This window comes from Rosa chinensis, chromosome 2 (genome assembly GCF_002994745.2).
Source record: "Rosa chinensis cultivar Old Blush chromosome 2, RchiOBHm-V2, whole genome shotgun sequence".
Taxonomy (NCBI): domain Eukaryota; kingdom Viridiplantae; phylum Streptophyta; class Magnoliopsida; order Rosales; family Rosaceae; genus Rosa; species Rosa chinensis.
Window position 1 is genome coordinate 78,772,385 of NC_037089.1, and position 22,721 is coordinate 78,795,105.

General features: G+C 40.8%; 4 protein-coding genes and 1 non-coding gene across 5 annotated transcripts; 3 read left to right on the forward strand and 2 right to left on the reverse strand.

Annotated features, from left to right (window-relative positions):
• Positions 1-1,411: 1,411 nt before the first annotated feature.
• LOC112188761 (allene oxide cyclase, chloroplastic) lies at positions 1,412-2,527 on the reverse strand. The gene is made up of 3 exons (XM_024327962.2): positions 2,370-2,527; positions 2,111-2,232; positions 1,412-1,980 (listed from the first exon to the last, which is right to left on the reverse strand). Exons 1-3 carry the CDS (start codon positions 2,395-2,397, stop codon positions 1,576-1,578), a joined length of 555 nt encoding a protein of 184 aa, XP_024183730.1. The 5' UTR covers positions 2,398-2,527; the 3' UTR covers positions 1,412-1,575.
• Positions 2,528-3,311: 784 nt separating this feature from the next.
• TRNAG-CCC lies at positions 3,312-3,382 on the forward strand. Its single transcript has one exon. It is a non-coding gene; the product is annotated as a tRNA-Gly (tRNA).
• A 769-nt stretch (positions 3,383-4,151) lies between these two features.
• LOC112185106 (serpin-ZX) lies at positions 4,152-4,761 on the forward strand. The gene has a single exon (XM_024323316.2). The coding sequence runs from the start codon at positions 4,195-4,197 to the stop codon at positions 4,759-4,761; it is 567 nt and encodes a 188-aa protein (XP_024179084.1). The 5' UTR covers positions 4,152-4,194.
• A 768-nt stretch (positions 4,762-5,529) lies between these two features.
• Positions 5,530-6,945, forward strand: LOC112188753 (protein rough sheath 2 homolog). Its single transcript, XM_024327950.2, has one exon. The coding sequence runs from the start codon at positions 5,618-5,620 to the stop codon at positions 6,707-6,709; it is 1,092 nt and encodes a 363-aa protein (XP_024183718.1). The 5' UTR covers positions 5,530-5,617; the 3' UTR covers positions 6,710-6,945.
• A 2,386-nt stretch (positions 6,946-9,331) lies between these two features.
• LOC112188757 (AP2/ERF and B3 domain-containing transcription factor RAV1) lies at positions 9,332-11,409 on the reverse strand. Its single transcript, XM_024327956.2, has 2 exons — positions 11,112-11,409; positions 9,332-10,263 (listed from the first exon to the last, which is right to left on the reverse strand). Exon 2 carries the CDS (start codon positions 10,249-10,251, stop codon positions 9,340-9,342), a length of 912 nt encoding a protein of 303 aa, XP_024183724.1. The 5' UTR covers positions 10,252-10,263; positions 11,112-11,409; the 3' UTR covers positions 9,332-9,339.
• Positions 11,410-22,721: the final 11,312 nt, after the last annotated feature.

The window sequence follows — 22,721 nt, forward strand, 5'->3', positions numbered from 1 at the left end:
GGCAGAAGATGCGTTTAAATACGTTTGCCGATCACAAAGGGTTGCCCTCCGGGGTACAGAAGCACAGAACACCTTTGCTACAATGCTATGGACTATGGACTGACCAATGGAATTGGACCTAGACTCTATAGAACTGTGGACTGACCAATGCAACCTGTGGAACTTTGACCAATACAACCTGTGGAACTTTAAACTGGACTAGAACAATGCCTAACTAAAACTAAAATTGGCTGGTGTTACAAAACACCTTTTTTTTTTTGTTAGTGCTGTGTATGTTTGTTCATTTACTCTTTTTTTGTATTAAACAGATCCCACATCATGAAATCGTCTTAGAATCCAACCCTGTACATTCTATAAAAATGTCAATTGCTACATTCCTTGACATAAGGCCGCGGGGCTTCTAATATCGATCTATCGCTTTGTTAGTGATAAATGCAAAACACCAACTATGATCTTGTTGAATATCATCAAATGATTGGGGTGATGGTAGCTGATAACTTGCAACTCCTGTATACGCTGGTGGATATCCTTAGCAATTGGGATCTAGACACCACCACCGCCAGAGTTCGCGGGCATCTACAGGAGGATTTTTTAGTTGATCTAATGAACCCACAATATCATCCCATCAGAAAAAAAACATAGCAACATCTGGAGGAGGATTTTATGATTGATCTAACAAACTCACAACATATCACTGTCAAAGTCACATGTCATTTTCCAGGTCACTGGTTAAATCACTGTTATATCCATGTCACTAGCTAAGTCACATTGTATGTTACTGACCATGCCACTGTTATACACATATCATTGGTCATGTCCAATGTTGATCACAAGTTAGTAGACAAGTCACTAGTCAGGTCACTGTTAACCTCAAGTCACTGGAATCAAAATAAAAAATGTCTAGTTAATGGCCTCAAGACCTCAAGTCATTGGCTTCAAAGGTAGAATCTGAATAAAAAATGTCATTAAGTTGACTAATTTAACATAAAGTCATAAACTTATGGACTATTTTAACATAAACTTGATTAATCATTTACTAACGTAAGATGAAGTTTTACCCCTTCAAACGAACTTGGATCAAAATTTTCAAACTAATTTACTATGTGTTTTAACTTCTTTTTTTTTATACGAAAAGACTATAAATTAGATATGAAATCCTTTTAGACAACGAGTGTTTACAATATAAAAAAAAAAAAAAAAAAAAAAAAAACTCTATTAGCTGCACTAGGTAAGTCGGTCCAAACAAGACCATCTGAAGAAGTATGACCTCAATATGTCACGTGTTTGAAAGAAATTGCTAGGCTGCGAATGTCTTGAATAACTTAACTTCAAGCTAAAGTTTATTACCAATTTGTCAAGTGGATGAATAAAATTAGATGACAAATCATATCATTTAAAACTATAAAAAACATAAAACCACATTGGTAAAGCTGATTATATTGCCTTGACATTCGCATTATTGTAGCAATATTTTTTTCTGATAATACATAAACCGACACAAGATAAAGGCGATCCATCTAACTGTGCTTTCATCCTCAGCTCATCACCATCAGTCCATCACCATGGATTTATGAACTAGTTAGTGAAATTAGAGACAGTAGCTTGGGGTTCACAAGCCTTGGCAGCAGGGCTGGGCTGAACACTGGGGCTTGGTTCCACAAGCTTCACAGCCGTAAGCTCCTCAGGCAAGTCCTCAATCCCCTTCAAGTAAAAAGTGTACAAGATTTTGAAGGGGAACACAATCTGGTGTAGCTTGACATGTCCATACACTCCTTCGAATATCCCCGAACCACCGGTCACGGCCAAGCTCGTGTCCTCGTAAGTCAAGTACGGTCCTTGGACGGAAATGTGACCATAGTCCCCAAAATAGAAGCTGTACATTGCCTCATATCGGTCACCCTTCTTTTCAGGCTTGCTTTCGATCAAAATGCAAAGTCCCGCCGTTATCCCCAATCGTTTCTGAAGGTCGCCGGTGTATATCTGCAACAAAATTTGTAAAATGCCAATACATTAGTACTTGTAAATTAATGACTTCGACATGCAGACATATATAGCATGTGTTGAGACTCGGGAGACTAGTGCATCATAGAGTACTAGAGAAAGAAATTACTTTGTTAGTGAAGGGCACGAGATCTCCAAGCGAATGGGCAGGTTTCTGGCTCAAACTAAGGTAAGCCGGGCTTGAACGGTCTCGTTCGTTGATCTCATACACATGGAACTCTTGAACTTTTGCTGCAGAAACAAACAGTACGTTTAATTAGTTACAGAAAAACTCAATACGTAATACGATGAGAGTCTAGACAAGAACTAATTAATGTACTAGCGCTTAAAAGATCGAAGAGAGTAAAAGAAAAGATAAGAAGACTAACTGGGTCTTGGAGAGCTTGAGCAAGCCATTGAAGGGTTGGTGTTTTTCTTAATAATGGAATGAACTGGTAAGAAGGTTTGGTAGAGGAGAAGGTGTTTATATAGAGGGAATTGAAGGATCCGGGGAAGGTGATTAATTAGGTCGATCACGTGGGTTTTTTGGGTGAATAATGAACGAAATGGGCGGTGGAGTCAAACAGTCTTTTTGCTTCTCCATATGTGAAGGTGTGATGAAACTGGGAATTGGGAAAGGAAATAAACGTGTGAAGTAAAAGAAAAGGTGGAGATGTTCAGGATGGTGGGAAACGAGTGGCTAAGCCTAAGCAGCCATGGAGGTGGCCAACCAAAAGTCTACTAAAAGTCAAGGAGTCAAAGAGTGGAGCCTATCCCGTTGGCCGGTGGAGCCTTGCAGTACTCAAATGTACCGGAAAAACATGTATCACGTTACAATTTCATGAAAGAGAACTAGAGAGGTCAATATTAAGAGTTGACAGGGATGACAATACACTTATTTGAGTGAAACTTATATCAAAGTTCGAGCATAACATTGCTGGACACGTGTGACGCTGATGATCGAATGTGTTAGCTTCCACAGAGTCTAGATCATCATGAGACCCAACTGTTGGATACCTCTGAACTTTCAGGGTGGTTTCACTGGACTAGCTCGTGTTGAGATAAATCATGAACATAGAAACTGCATAAACTCAAATTCATCTCCATAAACAGATATTTCAAGATTCAAAAACACTAAGAAAAGTGAGCTTGATGCGTGTGATAAGATAGAATTTGTACAGATGTGTACAAATCGATCTAATACGAGTTAGTATATTCTATAATGTAAGTAGAGCACCATGAAACAGAGTTAACGATTTGTTTTTGATCAATTTATATCATGTATTTTGGCACAAGAAATAGTTTTAAAGATGAGCTTTGTCACCAACCGAGCGCATCTGGTGTAGTGGTATCATAGTACCCTCCCACGGTACTGACCAGGGTTCGATTCCCTGGATGCGCATTTTCCTAAGCAATTACTTTTCCTGTTGCCGTAAACCCTTTTGATTTATTTTTTTATTTTTGTTTTTGGGCAATCATATTCCCTATTGATGATTAAGATTACAAAGGCTTTTGTTCTTATAAATCTGAAGACTTTTTTGATCTTGAAATTCTTAAAGAGCAAGATAGCAAAGAATAAAATCATAAACTTCAATCAGAGAAAACAACGTCATCTTGAACCCTAATAATTCAAGCCATCAGCAACCAAACCGACGTCGATCGGACTTGAGATAAAGAAGCATCTACTTCGAACCGATTCCAAGGAGAAGAACATGGTGTACTCGCCCATATCTATCCACATGGTCCTAAGCCTTGTATCCACGGCGGAGGCAAACAGCCCCAAACTGCACCAGTTTCTTTCTGTCCTCAAATCCAATTCCAGCAACCACCTCAACTTCCTGGCCTACAATCTCCTCACTTCCGTTCTGGCCGATGCATCCGCCGCTGGTGGGTCATGTCTGAACTTGGTCAATGGTCTCTGGGTGGACCGATCTCACCAGCTCGATGATTCGTACGTACAGGTGGTGTGCAATTATTACAAAGCAGCACTAAAGCAAGCAGATTTTAAATCCAACCCCGATGGTGTAAGAATCGAGGTGAATTAATTCCTGGGTCAATCAGGAAACCAACGGCTTTATTCCTGAGATTCTTCCTCCAAACTCAGTCACCCGCAACACGTATATATGTCATCCTTGCAAACACCTTGTACTTCAAAGCTTCTTGGTGACTGCTTCAATGCATCTTGGACAAGAAACGGTGCGTTTCACCTTTTGAATGGAAACTCGATCAGTTGATGGAGTACCTTACATGACTAGCTGTTTTGGTGGTTGCCACTCCATAAGTGCCTTTGACGGCTTTAAAGTCTTGAATCTTTCTTACAAAGGAAGTAGTGATTACAAGGACCATCGATGTTTCTCTATGCACTTGCTTCTTCCGGATGCAAGAAATGGGCTGCCGGCTCTGGTCGAGAGGGTTTGTTCGGAGTCTGGATTTTTAGATCGTCATCTAATTAAATGGAATATGGTTCGAGCTGGTCGCTTATTGATCCCAAAGTTCAAGATCTCTTCTAGGTTTGAAGCATCCTGTGTTTTGGAGAAACTAGTGCTGGGGGGTGTTGGTGCCAACACGAATATATTCCATCAAGCCGTAATTGAGGTTAATGAAGATGGCACAACTGCGGCAGCTGCTACTGTTGCCATATGGGTTGGGGCTTCTGCTCCGCCGCCTCAAGAGATACAAGACTTTGTGGCCGATCACCCATGCATTCATGCTATTCTCATCAGAGAAGGTGGTGGAACGGTGTTGTTCATGGGGCAAGTGCTCAATCCGCTTGCTGGCTGATGATTATTATTTTTGTTAGAATATATATACATGCTATTTTCTATTGTTTGGTTCTGCAATTTAGTTGCTTGATTGCTCTCTTCAAGCAAGTTTGATTAGCTTTTGTGTAGGTTTTCCATTTTCTATTTCACTAGTATGTATTCTCGATAATTATCAAGTATATATCTGTGATTTACTTAGTTTGAGTGCACATGTTTTAAATTTTTTTTCTAGAATTTTGTGTTAAAATGACAATAAAAGCAGAGGCTTCACTTACGACAATACAACCGAAGTAAAGGACAGAGCTTACCAAAATGGCGAACACACATGCAACGGAGGAAAGAGCTTACCAAAGAAAAGTTGCTACTCTTTTATCATAAGTATTGTTTATCGAAATGACAAGAAAATAAAAAAATAGCTCATCAGAAGGCCGTTCCGTTGTTGAAACTTGAAATTAAAGACCGGCCTTGCTTACCTGGTAATCAATGAACACTAAAGACCTACCGTGAATCCGTGATCCACTTACTGACATGCATTACGTCCAATTGGCCTGTAGGTTTTACATTTTCACCCGTCATCATTATTTTCTACCCCACAGTAAAAGTATCCGACTCCCCCACGCTATCTTGACCCCGGGCCCCACCAGTCTGCACCTCCAAAGCCTCACGCCAATTCCTCTGTCCCGTCTCTTCCTCCAGCTCCACTCTCCCGCGTCATCCCCACTCACCCACCCCCGCGCGTGCGCCCCCAACCCCCCCCGGTCTGTCAAATCCCAATAAACCCAACAGAAAACCAAACCCACCTCTCTCTCTGTTTCTGTCTCGCGGGGTCGTCGTCGTCGTCCTCTCGTCCCACGCCCACCAAGTATGGTGCCGAAATGAAGGAGCGGCAGCGCTGGCAACCCGAAGAAGACGCCCTCCTCCGCGCCTACGTGAAGCAGTATGGCCCCAAAGAATGGGCCCTCGTCTCCCAGCGCATGGCCCAGCCCATCAACCGCGACCCGAAGTCCTGCCTCGAGCGCTGGAAGAATTATCTGAGGCCCGGCCTCAAGAAGGGCTCCCTCTCCCCGGAGGAGCAGTCCTTGGTCATCCAGCTTCAGGCCAAGTACGGCAACAAGTGGAAGAAGATCGCCGCCGAGCTCCCCGGCCGCACCCCCAAGCGCCTCGGCAAGTGGTGGGAGGTCTTCCGCGAAAAGCAGCTCAAACACAAGCCCGGCTGCTCCTCCGCCGCCGCCGCCGCCGGTGCGTCGCAAGCCTCCACCGCCGCGTCCTCCTCGTCGACTCAGCCCCCGGAGGGGAGTATTCCGGTCGCCGCCGGGATCTCCTCGCCGGAGAAGGCCGCGCAGGGGCCGTACGACCACATTTTGGAGACGTTTGCTGAGAAGTACGTCCAGCCCAAGCTCTACGGCATGATGTCCGAACCCGACCCGCTTCTCTCGCTCGGGTCGGCCGCCGCGACGCCTTCCGTTCTGCCGCCGTGGATGAACCCGCCTTCCGCGACGTCGTCCACATCCTCCACGACGCCTTCTCCTTCGGTGAGCCTGTCGCTTTCGCCGTCGGATCCGGGTTACGACCCGGACCCGACCCGGGTGCAGATGGGTACGCTGGTGCAGTGGTGCAAGGAGGTGGAGGAGGGGAGGCAGAGCTGGGTGCAGCACAAGAAGGAGGCCACGTGGCGGCTGAGCAGGCTGGAGCAGCAGCTGGAGTCGGAGAAGGCGAGGAAGAGGAGGGAGGCGATGGAGGAGATCGAAGCCAAGATAAGGGCGTTGAGGGAAGAAGAGATGGCGTTTATGGGTCGGATAGAGAGCGATTACAGAGAGCAAATGAGCGTTTTGCAGAGAGAGGCGGAGAGCAAGGAGGCCAAGCTGGTGGAAGCTTGGTGTAGCAAGCATGTCAAGCTTGCTAAGCTTGTGGATCAAATTGGGGGTCATGGCCATAATAATCATGCCAGTCATGGCTTCACCAGTTAAAATTAGACGACCAAATCATGCTTTGTTCCCTGCATTTCAGTACTTTGTTAGAGATGGGATCATTGGGATGTGTTCTATTGTCTTCAATCTGTTCTTTGTGATTAACTTGATTCAAGCATTGGATGCATAGTGTTTGATTTGGGATTTTGGATTTTGGTTGTGTATGTGGGTGGCGATTTGTGATTTTAAGTTGTGTTTGTGTTGTGTCAATTCTAATCCTTTATCGGATTGGGTCATGTTGTGTTACAATGTTGGACTAATTGTGTGAAAAACTCAAACATGATACTACACTATTAAACAGATAACGCAGACCCTATTGAATTGAAACATAAATTATGAGAAGTTTTGACACCAAACGACACAAATCGAGACCAAATGATACGAATTATCCTGTTGAACGGGGCAATTTCAAATAAGGTGGGAAACCACAAGGGTTTCAAGTTTCGGTCGATATTCGATTAATCAATCGGAAAACATACACTGGGGGACGGGGACATAGACCAAAATCCCAAGTACAACCGCGGTTATAGGTACCATCGAGCCAAAGGGCCCCAACTCTAACCAAATTACGCTACCAATTTCACATAATCCCAAGATTCCCAATAATACCTTGTACTCTTGTAGTCAACCGCATAGAAAACTGCGCCCTCTTCCACACCGTGTTCAAAAAGTATCAGACCATATGCAAGGATCACTCGTCAGCAAATTGACAACCAAAATAAACCGAGCTTAAAATAAATCGTTCCCGGGAATAACACAATTTACATGGCATAACAACTAGACCCAACCCTAGCTCAAGAGAATAAGGGAACAACCCAAACTCAAAGTAGGGACTTATTGACACCAAACTACCTAAAAACCAAAACCTAATAACAAACAAAATAAGACAATCACAAACCATATCCTTTTGCCAAGAAACCAACACCGGCCTACCATTGGATTTCGTCGTCGGAGTAGTGTGAACGCCGGCAACCTCTCGCACGTCAGACATGAACCGCAAAAGACCTCCTCATACCAACTGTTCCGGATCAGTCTCCCCCCCCCTCCTAGCCTTCCACCAACCTTCCACCACTGCCAGCATGAAGACTACCACCAACACAACGTTAGTACCATCCCTCCACTACCAACAACACCAGTTCTCCACCACCACTCTCCCATGGAGACCACTGCATACAACATTCTAGGTCCACAGTTCAAATCTAGACCACCAACGCTAGCCCGCCTAGGCACCAGAGATTGACGCCACCAGCCACCCCACCGTCGAAAAGCCCTCCAACCTGGGTCAAAATCCTACACCACTAGAAACCTCCAAGATCCCGTCCGGCTGCAACTACAATACTCAGTCGAGGCAAGAGCCTTTGTAAGCATTGGAGCGCCGCCGGACAAGGGAAACCAACGAAAAAACCCTACTTTTCACTCCGAGTTTTGTGGAGCAAAAAGACGAAACTTGAAACTCAACTTCCTTGCAAAGTTGGTTATCTTTCTCCAAAATAAAGTTTTGAAATGGTCTATAATTCACTTAGTACAAGCTATAACTCAAGTATTCGTGTACATACCGGTCACTACTCATTTATTTAGCTGAAAAATTTTGTTTGATACAAACGTCATTATTCCAATTAGACAAAATCACTTGCTAGTTTTGTATCGTTCTAATAGGTTATCAAGTCGTGTCGAAAATTACCAATTCTAGTGTGTGAATCAGCTCTCGAAGGAAAAGGAGACCAGCTCTTGTTACTTCTATTATGTTGTGTCAAATCTGTTTCGTTACTTGTAAAGGAATGGAGATAGAGATGGATTTAGCTTCTAGTTTAAACGTTTCTTACCTAGGGTGTGTGTGTTTGGTGGGGTGGTAAGGCTTTGGTCTCATATATAAGAGGTCAGGAGTTCGAGCCCCATCAAGGGTGGGAATGGGGTGGGGTTTTTTTTTTAAAAAAAAAAATAAATAAAAAAAAAAAAAAAAAAAAATAAACGTTTCTTACCTTGAACTTCAAACTAGGGTACCGGCCTAGTGTCTGCATTAATCTGATGAGCGGCCGAAATTACTAAAGCAATCTGAGATGCTACAGAGGCGTAGGCTTTATGCATAGTGCCAACGCTTTGGCACAGACTACTCATCCACCTTGGTGTTTGGGAAACCATACACTGATCTACATCTACTATCCGGACATCCACACGCGCCATTTTTTAGAACACGCGCCATTAATCTTTTGGGCCGACTGGAAATCTGAGAGGTCATTTCGGTGTTGGGCCCTTCAAAAAATTTCGTGTACGCCTGAGTTTCTATTGTTAGTCCAACTCCAATGCCCAATCTTCAGCCTGTTCTTATAGCAGGTAGCAACTAAACTGTTTGGGGTAGAAGAGTTTGACAGCATAATATATTTAGATATCCAGCGATACATTGTATTTTGTTTGCTTGAAATGTTCGAAATGTATATATGCTAATATATTTGTCTCTTGCAAAAATAGGAAGATAAAACAAGGCAACACTGCAACACAGCTTGGAGCCATTTCATATTATCATGATATTATATAGGATGGGATGAGGATTTCTCAATCTTTTTAATAAAACAAAGAAAAAGAAAAAAATATTGCCTCAATACAACTTGTTCTATATGCCACGTTGACCATTGTTACATATATTGAGAGCAATTGTATGTGCTATTCTCCAAAATGTTGCTATCAACAATGTTAACTCCAAACAACCTTATCACTCCATCGTGATCTCGACCCGGCGCCATTAACGGCTCATCGACCGTACCAGTCCTCTCCCGAAAACCCGAAACCTCGTCGTCGATGTTTCTTGGCCCACACTCAATGAACAACTTCTTATCCTCTCCCATAATTGATCCATGAAACCTAATTACATCACCCCCTTTCAGCTTCTTCTCCTTCACAAACCGAGTCCACCCTTTTGTCAACACATAACTCCGACTGCTACTCCAAAAACAATACCTAAACCTCCACACATTCCCCAAATCATCCTCAAAATTTAGCAACGCTCCCTTAGCTTCAGAATCCATCAACGGAAAATGCTTCTCGGCTTGTTGTTTCGGTATGACAAACCGGTTTAGCCTCCCCACATCGCTTGGTGTTAGCACCTTCTCGAACAGCCATTCCTTCTGAATATGAATGTCCATCAAATCAATGTTACGGTACTTTATTCTCTTGCCACGATTCTTGTGCTTGAACAGCTCTAGCTCATTGGTGTAGGAGTGTTTTCGAAGCATGTCAACGATCTCGGCCTTGGAATGTGACTGCAAGAAGAAGGCCTCATCTTCATGATCATCTATGGTGGCACTCCATGAGGATTGCTTGACGTTCGTGATGGCATCGAGGCCTCGGAACCTTTGTGAAGCAATGTCGTATGCCTTGGCAGCTTCTTCTTCTCCTTTGAACGTTCCCAACCATACTCTCTGGTGCTTCTCGTATATCTGCGCTCCCCAACGGCCATTAGGCTGCGGGACTACTCCTTTGTACCGTGAAGAAGGTAACTTGGAATTTGAATCGCTTGCATTCTCATTGAAACTGCTCATCAAATCCATGGATATCTTAACCTGTAAGTTGAGATAATGCAAAAAGGGTTAGGAGGAATGGAACTGCTTAAATGGTTTTTGTGGGTTTTATGATACAGAATTACATATGAGAAGGCTCAAGGCTGTTTGGTTATTGGTTTAGATTCAGAGATTTTAATCTCTGAATCAAGTTGCGCATAGAAGATGGGAGAAGTGTCTGTTGTTATTATAGTCGTGGCCTCGTGGGATCTGTATGACTCTATGAGACCCACTTGAGCAAGTTGGAGAAAAAAAGAAAAAAATTGATAGGATTCACCATGTACGTACGATGTGGACGAAATATTATGTTTATGGTTTTCGTAAGTAAATGCTATGAAAAGCCAAATACTTTTAGGGTGCGAAATGTTTATCAATATTTATAATGAATATAGAACCGATGAATATTCAAATAATATGTCACGATCATTTCAAATCACGTGTACATATTATGAATTTTCCGTAAACGTGTTGTAACGGACTTTTCTCTTTTATTACAAAATCTAAACATTTTTTTTTTGTTTTTTTTTTAAAGGACTAAACATTTTACTTTAATAAGAGAATATTATCTATTAAACATTTAAACTCACTCTATCGTAATTAACGAAAAAAAAAAAAGTATAAAAGAGAGACTGACCATATATCAAAACCACTATAAGAACAAAGAAACAGAAAAACAAATTATCAAAAAACTTTGAGGAAGACTAACAAGAATCTGAAGGCAAAAATCGATATATTTTAACTTTTGAGGAAAACGGTGAACAGTCTAGGATGATGGATGACATACACGCAAGGACTATGCTTTGTTTTATGAAGGTGCATCCCCCCTGAAAATGTTTCTGCTCATGCCTTACCTGATCTGATATCTGATCCTTTGTCAAGTTGCCTGCTTTTCCCGTCTCCGGGGCTATTAATCTATTTTAGTTTCTAGGCCTTTCCTTTTCTCTTTTCTCTGCCCAAAACCTTATCTCGCAGTATCTGATATGATCTGTTTTGCAAAACTTTGCAGGTGTTAGTTATTTATTGCTGTGTGAATCATTTACATAGGGGAGGAGGAGAGAGGATTTTCCTCGAAGCATGGGATTGGTTGAAATCTCCAAGGCTGAACGTGTCCAGCTCCGATTGGAGGCTGCGTGCGTGTCGCGTTGTCCCTGGCTGTGTTCATAAGGGATGGTGCCTCATAGGTTCTAACTTGGTTGTTGTGAAAGTGCTTATTGGCAGGTTATCCCCAGTTTGGCATTATCAGGTCTGGTTTGTCTGTCTGTACGTGCATGCACTTGGAAGGTGAATGTGAATGTGGCTGTGAACCTGAATAGTTGAAATGTGCAAGTGTACATTTACTTGTCCAGGTTCAGGGGTTGATTTCTTAAATTGCATTTGCAATTGCGTTCGTCTCATATTTTCAGAAAGAAAATCGAGTCACGAATATATGTAACACCTTGGTCACTCTTTGGATCATTTCATATCATAGGATTTCTTTTTAGCTACTTTCTGTTTCTACTAGTTTTACCTTATAATTGTAAATTGCATTTTTTAGTACTTTGTTAAGATGTTAAACAATTATAAACTTAACAAGATACTATGAAAGAAAATCAGAATCAGATCCACCGGTTTGGTCCAAAGTTAGGGAATGCCAAACCATCATCTCTCCTCGTCTGAACCGGGTATTTTAAAAGGGTAATGATAGAAGTCTCAATGAAGTGTAAGATTTGTGGCCTGAAATCCTAAATATATGTTTTCAATTCTACACAATATATTTTGCCACATTAAAATCTGGCAACACCAACTTTATCTTTTTATATTTCCATTAAAAAAAAATTTGGGGGGGGGGGGTGAATTAATTAGGTGATAAAACAAATATTGCGTGTTAATAGCGACAATTAATTATGTACTAATTTAAGGGAAATATCTATGGATTCTTTCACCAATTTTTTTCTTCATTTAATTACATTCTTTCCTATAATATTTCTTTACAAATAGCTTTAATATATTGAATGAGGTGACAAGATACATGCATTAACTTGTCTTTCTATATATTGATTAATTTCGTCTAAAAAAATAGCATTAATAAATTGAATTTGAAAAATACGTATGACCAAATGAATTTTATTAAATTTATTTACAAACTGTTCAAGTAAACCCTAATTTGTGTTTGGCCCAAACTCTAGGTTACTTGACCTATTGGTAATAGGGTTAAATTAGAAGGATCTAGATTTCTATTCAATGTACGATTACTTTCCTTGATTGATTTAAATTCTATGCATTGTAATCCTCTATATAAAGAGGCCCCCATTATCAAAGAGAATACACAACTAATTTATCTCAATTTCTTATTCCCTAAAACACGTTATCAGTATGAATCCCTAACCCTGAAACAAATAGTCAAACCCTGATTCAAGATGCTAAAAACCTTGAATCCGAATACAAAACCTTGAAGCCTTTTCTGCCTCCACCTCACACATTCAAGAACTAGATCCCAGGAGTCCAGAACCGGCGGCCCCACCCCAAGAACCTGCCGGAAACCTACCGAACCGGCCACCGGAAGCTCCATACAACTCGCAGCAAATATTCCACCAGTTCACCATCTTCTGGACCCCAATTTCAACAAAATTTTGGTAGCAGAAGCCCCTTGATCTGCAGTTTCAGGAACCGGAATAAAAAATCCAAAAACTGGCCTAAAACTTACTAAATCGGCCGCTTGATCTTCTGGCATAAAAGAAGAGAAAAAGAAAAGAAGCAGCCCAGCCCAAAAAAGGAAGAAGTCAAAGCCCAGCCCACTGCCATGTCAGCAACCGGACCCCACTGCCACGTCAGCATCAGGTCAACGCTGGTCAACCACTTTTCTTGTAACTTTTCAGGCCATTTTCCGGTGACTTTTTCCGGTCAAATTTTCTTGCGACCTATGTTGAGGTATTTTTTACTAAACGTTCCCTTTTTTTTAGAGTTTTTAAATTCAATTTCTCTTCTTTTTCGGGGACTTGCAACCTCCCTTCTTCTACCCCCCTTTCTTCATCATAGGGGAGACCTAATTAAGCCAAACTGTTGGGGTTCGTGCTCACTCCAAGCTTGGAGCTTATTGAGATCTCCAAATTTAGAGTTTGTAGAGAATTTATGATCGACCACTTACGTCATTGTTTCGATCTAATCCAATACCTCTTCGAATTGAATTTCTTGGAAGCAATTACGCTAAGAAATTCCTAATTTCTTGGGAGCAACTACGCTCAGAAATTTTATATGCTTTCGTGGTAGCCTTTTAATCTCCGAAACTAACCCTAATTTCTTGTTCTCTTTCAGAATGAGTAGCCTGAACAAATTGGACTTTGCTCCATTGAGAACAACTGGCTCTGGATATCACAGGTGGGTTCGTGATGTCCGCCAACATCTCAAGGCCGATGGAATCCTAGATACGATTCTCGAGCCTAGCTAGGACGTGCTAATTGTTGAGCAAGCTCAATCTTTGGAAACCAATAGAGCAGCCTTACAGGCAAATAAGGCGAAAGCCATCATCCTAATGACTCGTCATATGGATGATCCGCTCCAGTACGAGTGTATGAATGAAGAAGACTCCAGAAGGCTGTGGGTCTCACTCGATGAAAGATTTGGCAACGTCCGTGACTCCTTACTTCCTGACCTAGAAGTGATATAGCATAGCCTCCGCTTCTGTGATTTCAAGTCAGTTCTTGACTACAACTTGGAAGCACTTCGCATTAAATCCTTAATGGAATTCTGTGGTAAAAAGATCACAAATGCGATGTTGATTGAGAAGACTTTATCTACCTTCCCCGTCTCTGTATTGATGGTTGCTAAGAACTATCGAATCGTGTTACTGCAAGATGGATCACAAGGTTTCATAAGCTCATCGGAGCTATGAATGTCGCTGAAAAGCATGATAACATCCTTGTGAAGAACTATAATTCGAGATCTGTGGGAACAAATCATATTTCAGAATCCAATGATAGTCGCGCCCCAAAGAGAGGGCGCCAAGAGCAAAACCCTAATCTTAGGGATACTTCTGGACGTTCTAGTCCATATAATCACTCTACTTGGGAAGGTAATCGCCAAAATAGGCGAACACGGAACCGAATAAGTCAACGTGGAAAGAAAGAGGGAGGCAACGCCTCTGGCCATGTTGGTGGCTCCACCAACACTAAGAGTCATCTAAATGATGCTTTCAAAGTGCCTCAATCAATGAAGTTTGAGCAAAGAGATGTATGTGAGTGTCTAATCATTGGGCACACATTTGTAGAGCTCGTGAAGAACTTGTCATCGCCTACAAAGCATATTGTGAAGCAAGAGAAGCTCACTATGTGGAACAAGAAGATCAAGAAGATGATCTAGAGTGAAGGGTTAAAGACTACAAATCTGGCTGGGATCAATAGATCACCAATTCTGTTGAAGTCTTTATTTTTCAAGAGATGTAAATATGTAATAGGCAATTGCCATATACTTTGTAGTAAATGCCAATGGCTTAGTCTTTCTTCAAAGTAGGCTCACTTAAAGTAAGTGTGATGATTAGGAAGGTTATGAGATTAGTGGTACTTAAGCGAGCCTTGCTCCACCGGCATCTCTCTACTCACCTGGTCACATTTATTTTGGAATTTCCCTAAAGAAGTTAGACGACTACCATTGTTTTGCATTAGCTAGCATTTTGGATTAGATTTTCTTTGGTCAAAGAGACAATGATGTAACTCCGTTGGCTTATGAATAAAATTTTGAGTTCTTTTCTTTATGACTCCATTTTGATTCTTAGCATATGACTTTTGTGACTACGATGGCTGGGCCATTAGTATTAATTCAAAGACATGGAATAGCCCAAGTTCCACTTGCCAAATGGCACCTTAATTACTGTCACAGAAACTCTCTACGCTCCTAGGGCCAATTGCACCTATGAATAGTCAACGGATTCCTTGCGAAAAAGCATCTAGAGAACGGAAATAAGTTCCTTTGCAATACCTCTAATGATTGCGAACAAAGGCACATCTTAGATAAGTTTATGTGTCTCTCTAGTGGATTATATGTCATTATTCGAGCTATTAATCCAATAAAGTTATGAGAGAAGATCTCTTAGATTTAGACACATATTGGCTTTGTCACGACAGGATAGATCATCCTAGTCATGAAATGAAGATCCGTCTACTAAAGACTTCACATGGACATAATTTCTTTCGAGCGAAACGAAGCATGAATCAAAAGTTGATTTCTGGACTAAGTGTGTCTGACGTAGCTGTCAAGGGCACCGCCTTCGTCCACCACCAGCCTAGGGCTGGCGCAGTCCCTATCCATGACGCCATGAATGTCGTCCATCAGGGTGATGGCGCCCCAGGTGATGCTGCAATCACCAACTTGCTTCAAATAGAGTTTCAGACGCTCAGGCCCAACCAAAATTCTCATTGGTTGCTTCTAAATCCTCTCGCTCGTTTTACAAAGCCCTTTCCTTAGGGAAATTAGGACTGAGACCGTCCTATGCAAAGGATAAGAAAATACTGATTTTGTTCTTACATAGAATCCGTGGGGATTTTGTGGACTATTTCAACCAACTTGCGGACGTTTAAATATCTCATGATGTTGGTTGATACGCAAACACGCTGGTCACGTGTTGTGCCATTGTTCACCTATAACAGCTGCTTATTCTACGCTCCTAGCACATATCATATGACAACGGGCTCACTCCCCGGATCATCCTATTCCGTCAATTGGACTTGACGACGCTAGAGAGTTTACATCGAAGACTTTCGATGGTTATTGCATTGGGATTGATGTTGGACATTATATTCTCATGGACACACCCAAATGGTCTCGCAAAAACGACTACAATGGTAGTCAAGACATTGGTAATGCGCACCAATCTCCTTATTTCCGCTTAGGGTGTTGCAATATCTCATGCAGCTACGCAAATTCGTCTACAATCTACCGCCACTCAATCTACCTTTGCGTTACAGCTAGTGACTGGGTACGTGTATCGTACTTACGCACATTTGAGTGAGCCATTTATGTGCCAATTGCGCCTCCACAGCGCACTATGATAGGTTCATATAGACGAATGGGCAACTACATTGGACTTGAATCTCCAACACTCGTCCGCCACTTTATGCCCTGCTAGGCGATCTCCTTACTGTTAGATTTGCGGATGTCACTTTGATGAGACAGTCTTCCATCGTTAGGGGGAGATAAGAACACAGATGTTCAATAGGAAAGATAAGAATTGTCGTGATCTGTCCCCACTATGTCTCATCCCGATCCATACTAAAGTGACGAGATCACACAAATATGCTGCAAACATGCTTGCAAGGAAGGACGTCCCTACGAGAGGACGTAGCGCCACCCTACATGGAGGTAGGCATGGCGCAATTGCCAAAGAGAGTGGCACTCTAGCTAGGATGCGTGCGAGGCCCGTGAGTTCGAATGATACTTTGGTACATTCCAATCATTTGATCATCGACACTCAAAATCCGTCTCATGAGTATCTTCCAGGTTATGGTTATCGTTGGGGGACGCCACAACGTCAGAACCTATTCATCAGTATATAGAGCTCTATGAAACTTACACTAGTGTACATGAGACATGGGATAGAAACTCCATCATAATTGTTGATGTAGTTGCACTTTTCGTTGCGCATAAGTTTGTTGAGTCCGATGGTATCGAACCACGTTTCGATGATGAATGAATGCCAACCTAGAGAGATTTTGCCTAAATGGAAAGATGTGATCCAGGTTAAGATGGATTCTCTAACGAAGAGGAAGGTTTTCGAGTTAGTGATGCCAACACCTCCTAACATAAAACATGTTGACTAATGGGTCTTCGTTAGAAAGCGTAGTGAGAACAAGATATGGTAATCTTGCCTTATGGCGCAAGGCTTCTCATAAAACGCCCTGGAATCGACAACGATAAGACATATTCTCTCGTAATGGATGTCATTGCACTCCACTACCCTGACAGTTTGGTAGTTTCCGAATAACTGAACATGCAGATACAAATGTTGTCACTACATATCTATATGGGGATATGGATATGGAATATACATGAAGGTTCATGGTGAACTTCATTTACCCAAGTCAAGTTGCTCTAGACCACGGAGCGCGTTTACAAAGAGGTTGAAATGCTAGTTAAAATACCTACTTGATTGGGAAGGGATATGCGCACGCGTTTCCATAACAAGTTTCGGATTTCATCGCAGTTCATGTTGGACATGATTTTCATTAGAAGCCCTTAAAGAGTTAAGGGAAACCGCTGAACACTTGAAATCCGATTTTGAGATGAAGGATTATGGGAGAACACGATTATGTCTCGGTTTGGAACTTGAGCATCGTGTCGATAGATGCTTAGGCATTTTGACAAGCTCAAACCTTCAAGCACCCCCATGATCGTCTGTAGTCTTGATCCTGAAAAGGATCCTGTTCGTCTGAAGGATGATGACGAAGATGTGCTAGAGGCAGAAGTGCCTTACTTGAGTACAATAGGTGCATTATTGTACTTAGCTCAACGCACAAGACCGGACATCTCATTTTCCGTGAACTTGTTAGCTAAGGTATAGCTATGTGCCAACGTGATGCCATTTTATTGGTGTAAAAGATATCTTTCGGTACTTGAGATGTAAGATTGATATGTGCTCGTTCTATCCCTATAAAGAGATTATGGATTCAGACCCATCACACACCAAGAACGCCGCCAACACTGGCCTAATTCCACTATCCCCATCCCAAAACGACATGTGTTTTGCTGATGTTGGGTATCTCTCTGACCCATACAAATGTCATTCCCAAAAGGGTTAAGTGTTCACCATAGGTAAAGACCATGATATCTTAGAGGTCTACAGAAATAGACCCTAGTCGCTATATCTTCGAACAATGCAGAGATTATTGCTCTTCACAAGGTGGTTCGTGAATTTATATGGATTGGATCCATAATTACGCATGTTCAAAGCAATTGTGGTCTGAAGTCTACCACAGATGAGCCAGCAAGCTTTTAGTGGATAATGCTGCTTGCATTGAACAGATGAAGCAAGGCTACATCAAAGGCAACCACACCAAGCACATATCACCTAAATTCTTCTACAATCAGCAACAACAAAAGCTCCTCAAGATCAAAGTAAACCAGGTTCGATCTGAGGACAATGTGGCAGACTTGTTCACTAAGTCATTGCCCAAATCCACATTCGAGAAACATGTGGCGAGAATTGACTTGCGGAAATTATCTGAAATTCCATGATCGTAGTCATCAGGGGAGGCGCAGGCATCAAGGGGAGATGTCTACATGTTCATCTCGAATCGTGAATGGCGTGTTGTGCTCTTTTTCCCCTTCGACAGAGGTTATTTTTGTCCCACTAGGTTTTTGTTACTCGGCAAGGTTTTTAACGAGGCAACGAGAGAAGCACCGCGTTTGGGCAACACAAGAGGGAGTGTTCAAGTAATCCCTAATTTGTGTTTGGCCTAAACTATAGGTTATTTGACCTAGTGGTAATAGGGTTAAATTAGAAGGATCTAGATTCCTATTCAATGTACGATTACTTTCCTTGTATGATTGAGATTGTATGCATTGTAATCCTCTATATAAAGAGGCCCATATTATTAATGAGAATACACAGCGAATTTCTCTCAATTTCTTATTCCATAAAACACAAACAACTTTTTACACCACAACAACACTATATATATATAGGAGAAGGTTCTGAAGAGGACGTCAACAACCCAGAAAAAGTGCGGACGTCCCTCCTCCTGGCTCAATCAAGCTTCGATGGCGGCGTTTCTGTTGCTGGACGGAACCAAGCCACGATGTGGAGCAGTTCAGAAGCTGCTGGACTCGTTGACAAAGGGTTCGAAGTGGAGCTCGATGAGCTTCCATGGTTTCCGGAGAGCTCGCCACGCATCGCTGAGAATCCAATCAGCTGAGCCTTCGCCTGGATGGTGATGCAGTCTGGGATGTCTAGGGGGTTGTCCGGCAACTACAGCATAGCCATCGCCACCTTCTTGTCGCCGGAGGAGGGACGTCCGCACTTTTTCTGGGTTGCGGACGTCCTCTTCAGAACCTTCCCCTATATATTTATATATATATATATATATATATATATATATATTCATATGCATGTATATTTTTTTACATTATATTTTCATAATTTGCAGGGACTCAACAAACTTTGAATTCATATATATGTATTATGCAAATCTATTGATCGAATTACATGAAATCTTTTCTATTCTTGATTGAAGAGAAAAAAATTGTTGTTTAAATCTAAGCATGAGTGAAATGAAAAGAAAAGAAAAGAAAAGAAAATAAAATAAATTTGTATTTTTGAGAAGAAAGCCAAAATTTAGAATCTTTAGATTTTAGAAGGATTAGATGATTTTTTCTTCTTCAAGATTTACATGACATGATTTGGCAAATAGATGAATTGTGTTATTGTGTAGATGATATGACATGAAATCTAAGATTGGAGAAATTTTTAGGTGCTACCGTCAAACCAGTTGGGATTGCCAGCTGGTCTGACGCCACGTGGACTTTTTCATAACACAAATAAAAGTCAGTTTTTCTGTTCTTTTGTGAAAGGACCCTTTTGGGTCTTCGTTATCATCGATCTGGGTTTTCTGTCAATGGCTCCTGTGATGCATATCCTCATCTTGCTTATCCATTAATTGAGGTTTCTTTTGCAATTTTGGTGGAAGCAATTGGAATCTAGTTCTTTGACCAATGGAATTGGAGGCACAGCTTTGCAGTTAAGGCTTTGAACAATATAATTAAACTGAATTTGGTGAAACTCTACATTTACAGGTGAATGAATTTAAATCTTATTGATTGGATTATTGTTTGGTTATCAAATACCAATCAACACTTGTATATCCCTATTGTTAATTTCTATATTGGACCAACTTCTGGAGTGATATTTGACAATTTATCATCAATCTCATGCGTTGTATTGGTATGAATCCCGTAAAGAATAGATTTCGGTGTTGTTGGTCACAACAACCATTGCTAAATGTATTACTGTTTCAAGATGATTTTGAGGAGAATTAGATATTGATCTCGATCTGGTGTACCTGGTGTTGAAAAGGAAAAAAAGATCTGGAAATTGGAAGACGACGATGAATAAAGCAGAGACAGAGAAAGTCTAAAACTGTCTTTCTACAAATATTATAAGTTAATTAAATATTTACTGAGTCCACGTGTCAAAACATTACTGGAGCGTCAAACCAGCTGGCAATCTCAGCTGGTTTGACGGTAGCACCTAAAAATTTCTCTTAAAATTGAGACCACAAATTTTAAGCCAACAATCATTAAAATGAAAAAAAAAAATCCTCTCTCCCTCCTGATACCTAAGTTTCCTCACATACGTAAATTTGACTCAAATTTGACTCCACGGCATCCATACCTGAAATTGGGCTGGGTGGGTTATAAAAAACGTCGAAATGTTGAGAAAGAGGACTAGGCAAGGATGTTGGGCTATTAGTCCTCAGATGAGATCATCTTATATAATTTTATTGGGCCTCAAGTATTCATGATACTTGGCAGCCTCAACATTTTTTCCAATCTATTACAGTTCTATATGGGTCATAAGGTCCATTCTATTACAGTTATCTGCAAATTATGAAATGTCTGGCCTCAACTGAAAGGTTACAGTTCACTGAAGCAAAAGCCTGATAGGAATATCAAGATTTTCTAAGCATTCGGCCTGAGTAACGTGACAGTAACGTCTAAAAATCTTAAGGCAAGATAGTTGGCAATCATAACAGGATAGACCATCATGTTTGGGCTTTGTGGATTGTTGCGAACAGATATTAAACATTTGGGATCTGCTGGACTTGGCTGTCTTCAAAATATCTGTGATCATTCTCGTTTCATAACCAATCGATTACTATTTCGAGTATTTTCAATATGAATGATCAATCAACACCCCCTTTAGGTTTCTTTCTCTACATCAGTTCCACTAAACTTTGATTCATCAAATGGCCCCAAGAACTCAAGAAGAACACTTTAGGGTTGTATGCTTCTTATCCGCTCATCCACTTTAGCTAGAGAGAAGATACTTTTAAATGTGTTTATCGTGTCAAAGTTGGATCACTCATGCTTGACACTAATCCAATCCTTTTATTATTCAAGCTTAGTGGTTTCAGTTATATATATTCATATTACTGTTTTCAATAACACAAGTGTTTTAGTTCTTGCCTCTTAAGGCTTTTAATTTCCAACAACAAGAAAGAGGTAAACAATTAAATGATGTATATATGGAAAATTGGGTCAAGAGAGTAATTTGTTTTTACAATATTTTTTTTGTTTTTTTGTTTTAGTAGTGAAATGCTTAGCTATCTTTCATTCCACCTCACGATATCTTTCTTAATAAGCTTCAAGGAAATGTTATTTTGTTAATTAAAACTTTATTGTTTTCATATCTTTTGAAATATTATTTGTCTCAACGTCTCGCCAAAAGAATTACACAGTAACCTCGAATGTGTCTTCCTTATACACAATAATGCTTAGTGGCAAATTTGGATTATCTTTGAAACTTCTTAAAATCGCATTTCAAAACATGATTTGCAATCGTGTCTATTAATCCACAACTTATTTCATAATAAAGGTAGTTATATATCTTGGTAGTTTCCTCTCAGCTTCTCTTTGGCAGTATGTTTGCTTAAGCAAACTGAAAATACAAGGACAGAATATGTTTTCTGGAAAACGGGGATTGCAGGCTATGGATCAATCCTTACTGGGCAGCAGAAATCAAAATAAACAAACAGAACACAAATTTTGGTTACGCAGTGAAAATCTCAACTTCTGAGATTAAAAACACTGCGGGGCTCTTACTCTTGAGAACCCAAAATAGAAATCAACTTATAACAAAGGATATGTTCTTTTACAAGACTCAAGTAGCACTCAAATTGCTACACTCACTAGACAAAACTATCAAGAAGCTTGTCTTCAATCTTGTACTCCTTCTTCACTTGAACGATCGTCAATTATCGCTCTCCTTTCTTCACAGCTCTTCTACTGATCTCAAGAGAAGATATGCATATGAGACAATGATCACGGACACTTAAACATAGATCAAGTGTTTTGATTACACAATTTCATAAACAGAAAAATATCTTTAAATAAAGAAAGTTAAACCTCAAATATATTTTCCCGTTTTGTATGGGAATGCCAACACACCAAGTTGATCAAAACTTGTACCTACACAAACAATCTTGCTTGACTTTATACTCCATCTTAAATGAATGCTTAAACAACAAACCCAAATCTTAGTCGATGATCAGATATACAGAATCTATCCAAATTGAATAATTATGCGACTTAATACGATGAACATCAAAATTTGCAGACAAAAAGATCTTTGATCTAACCAAGACAAATTTGATCCATCGTCTCTTTTGTTTCCATGTTGCCCTTATTCTTATAATACAACCAGCTAGAACCCTAATGAATCAAGGAACAAGGAGTGGACATAAGGCCCCGATAATGATCAACACTCAGCAAAAATC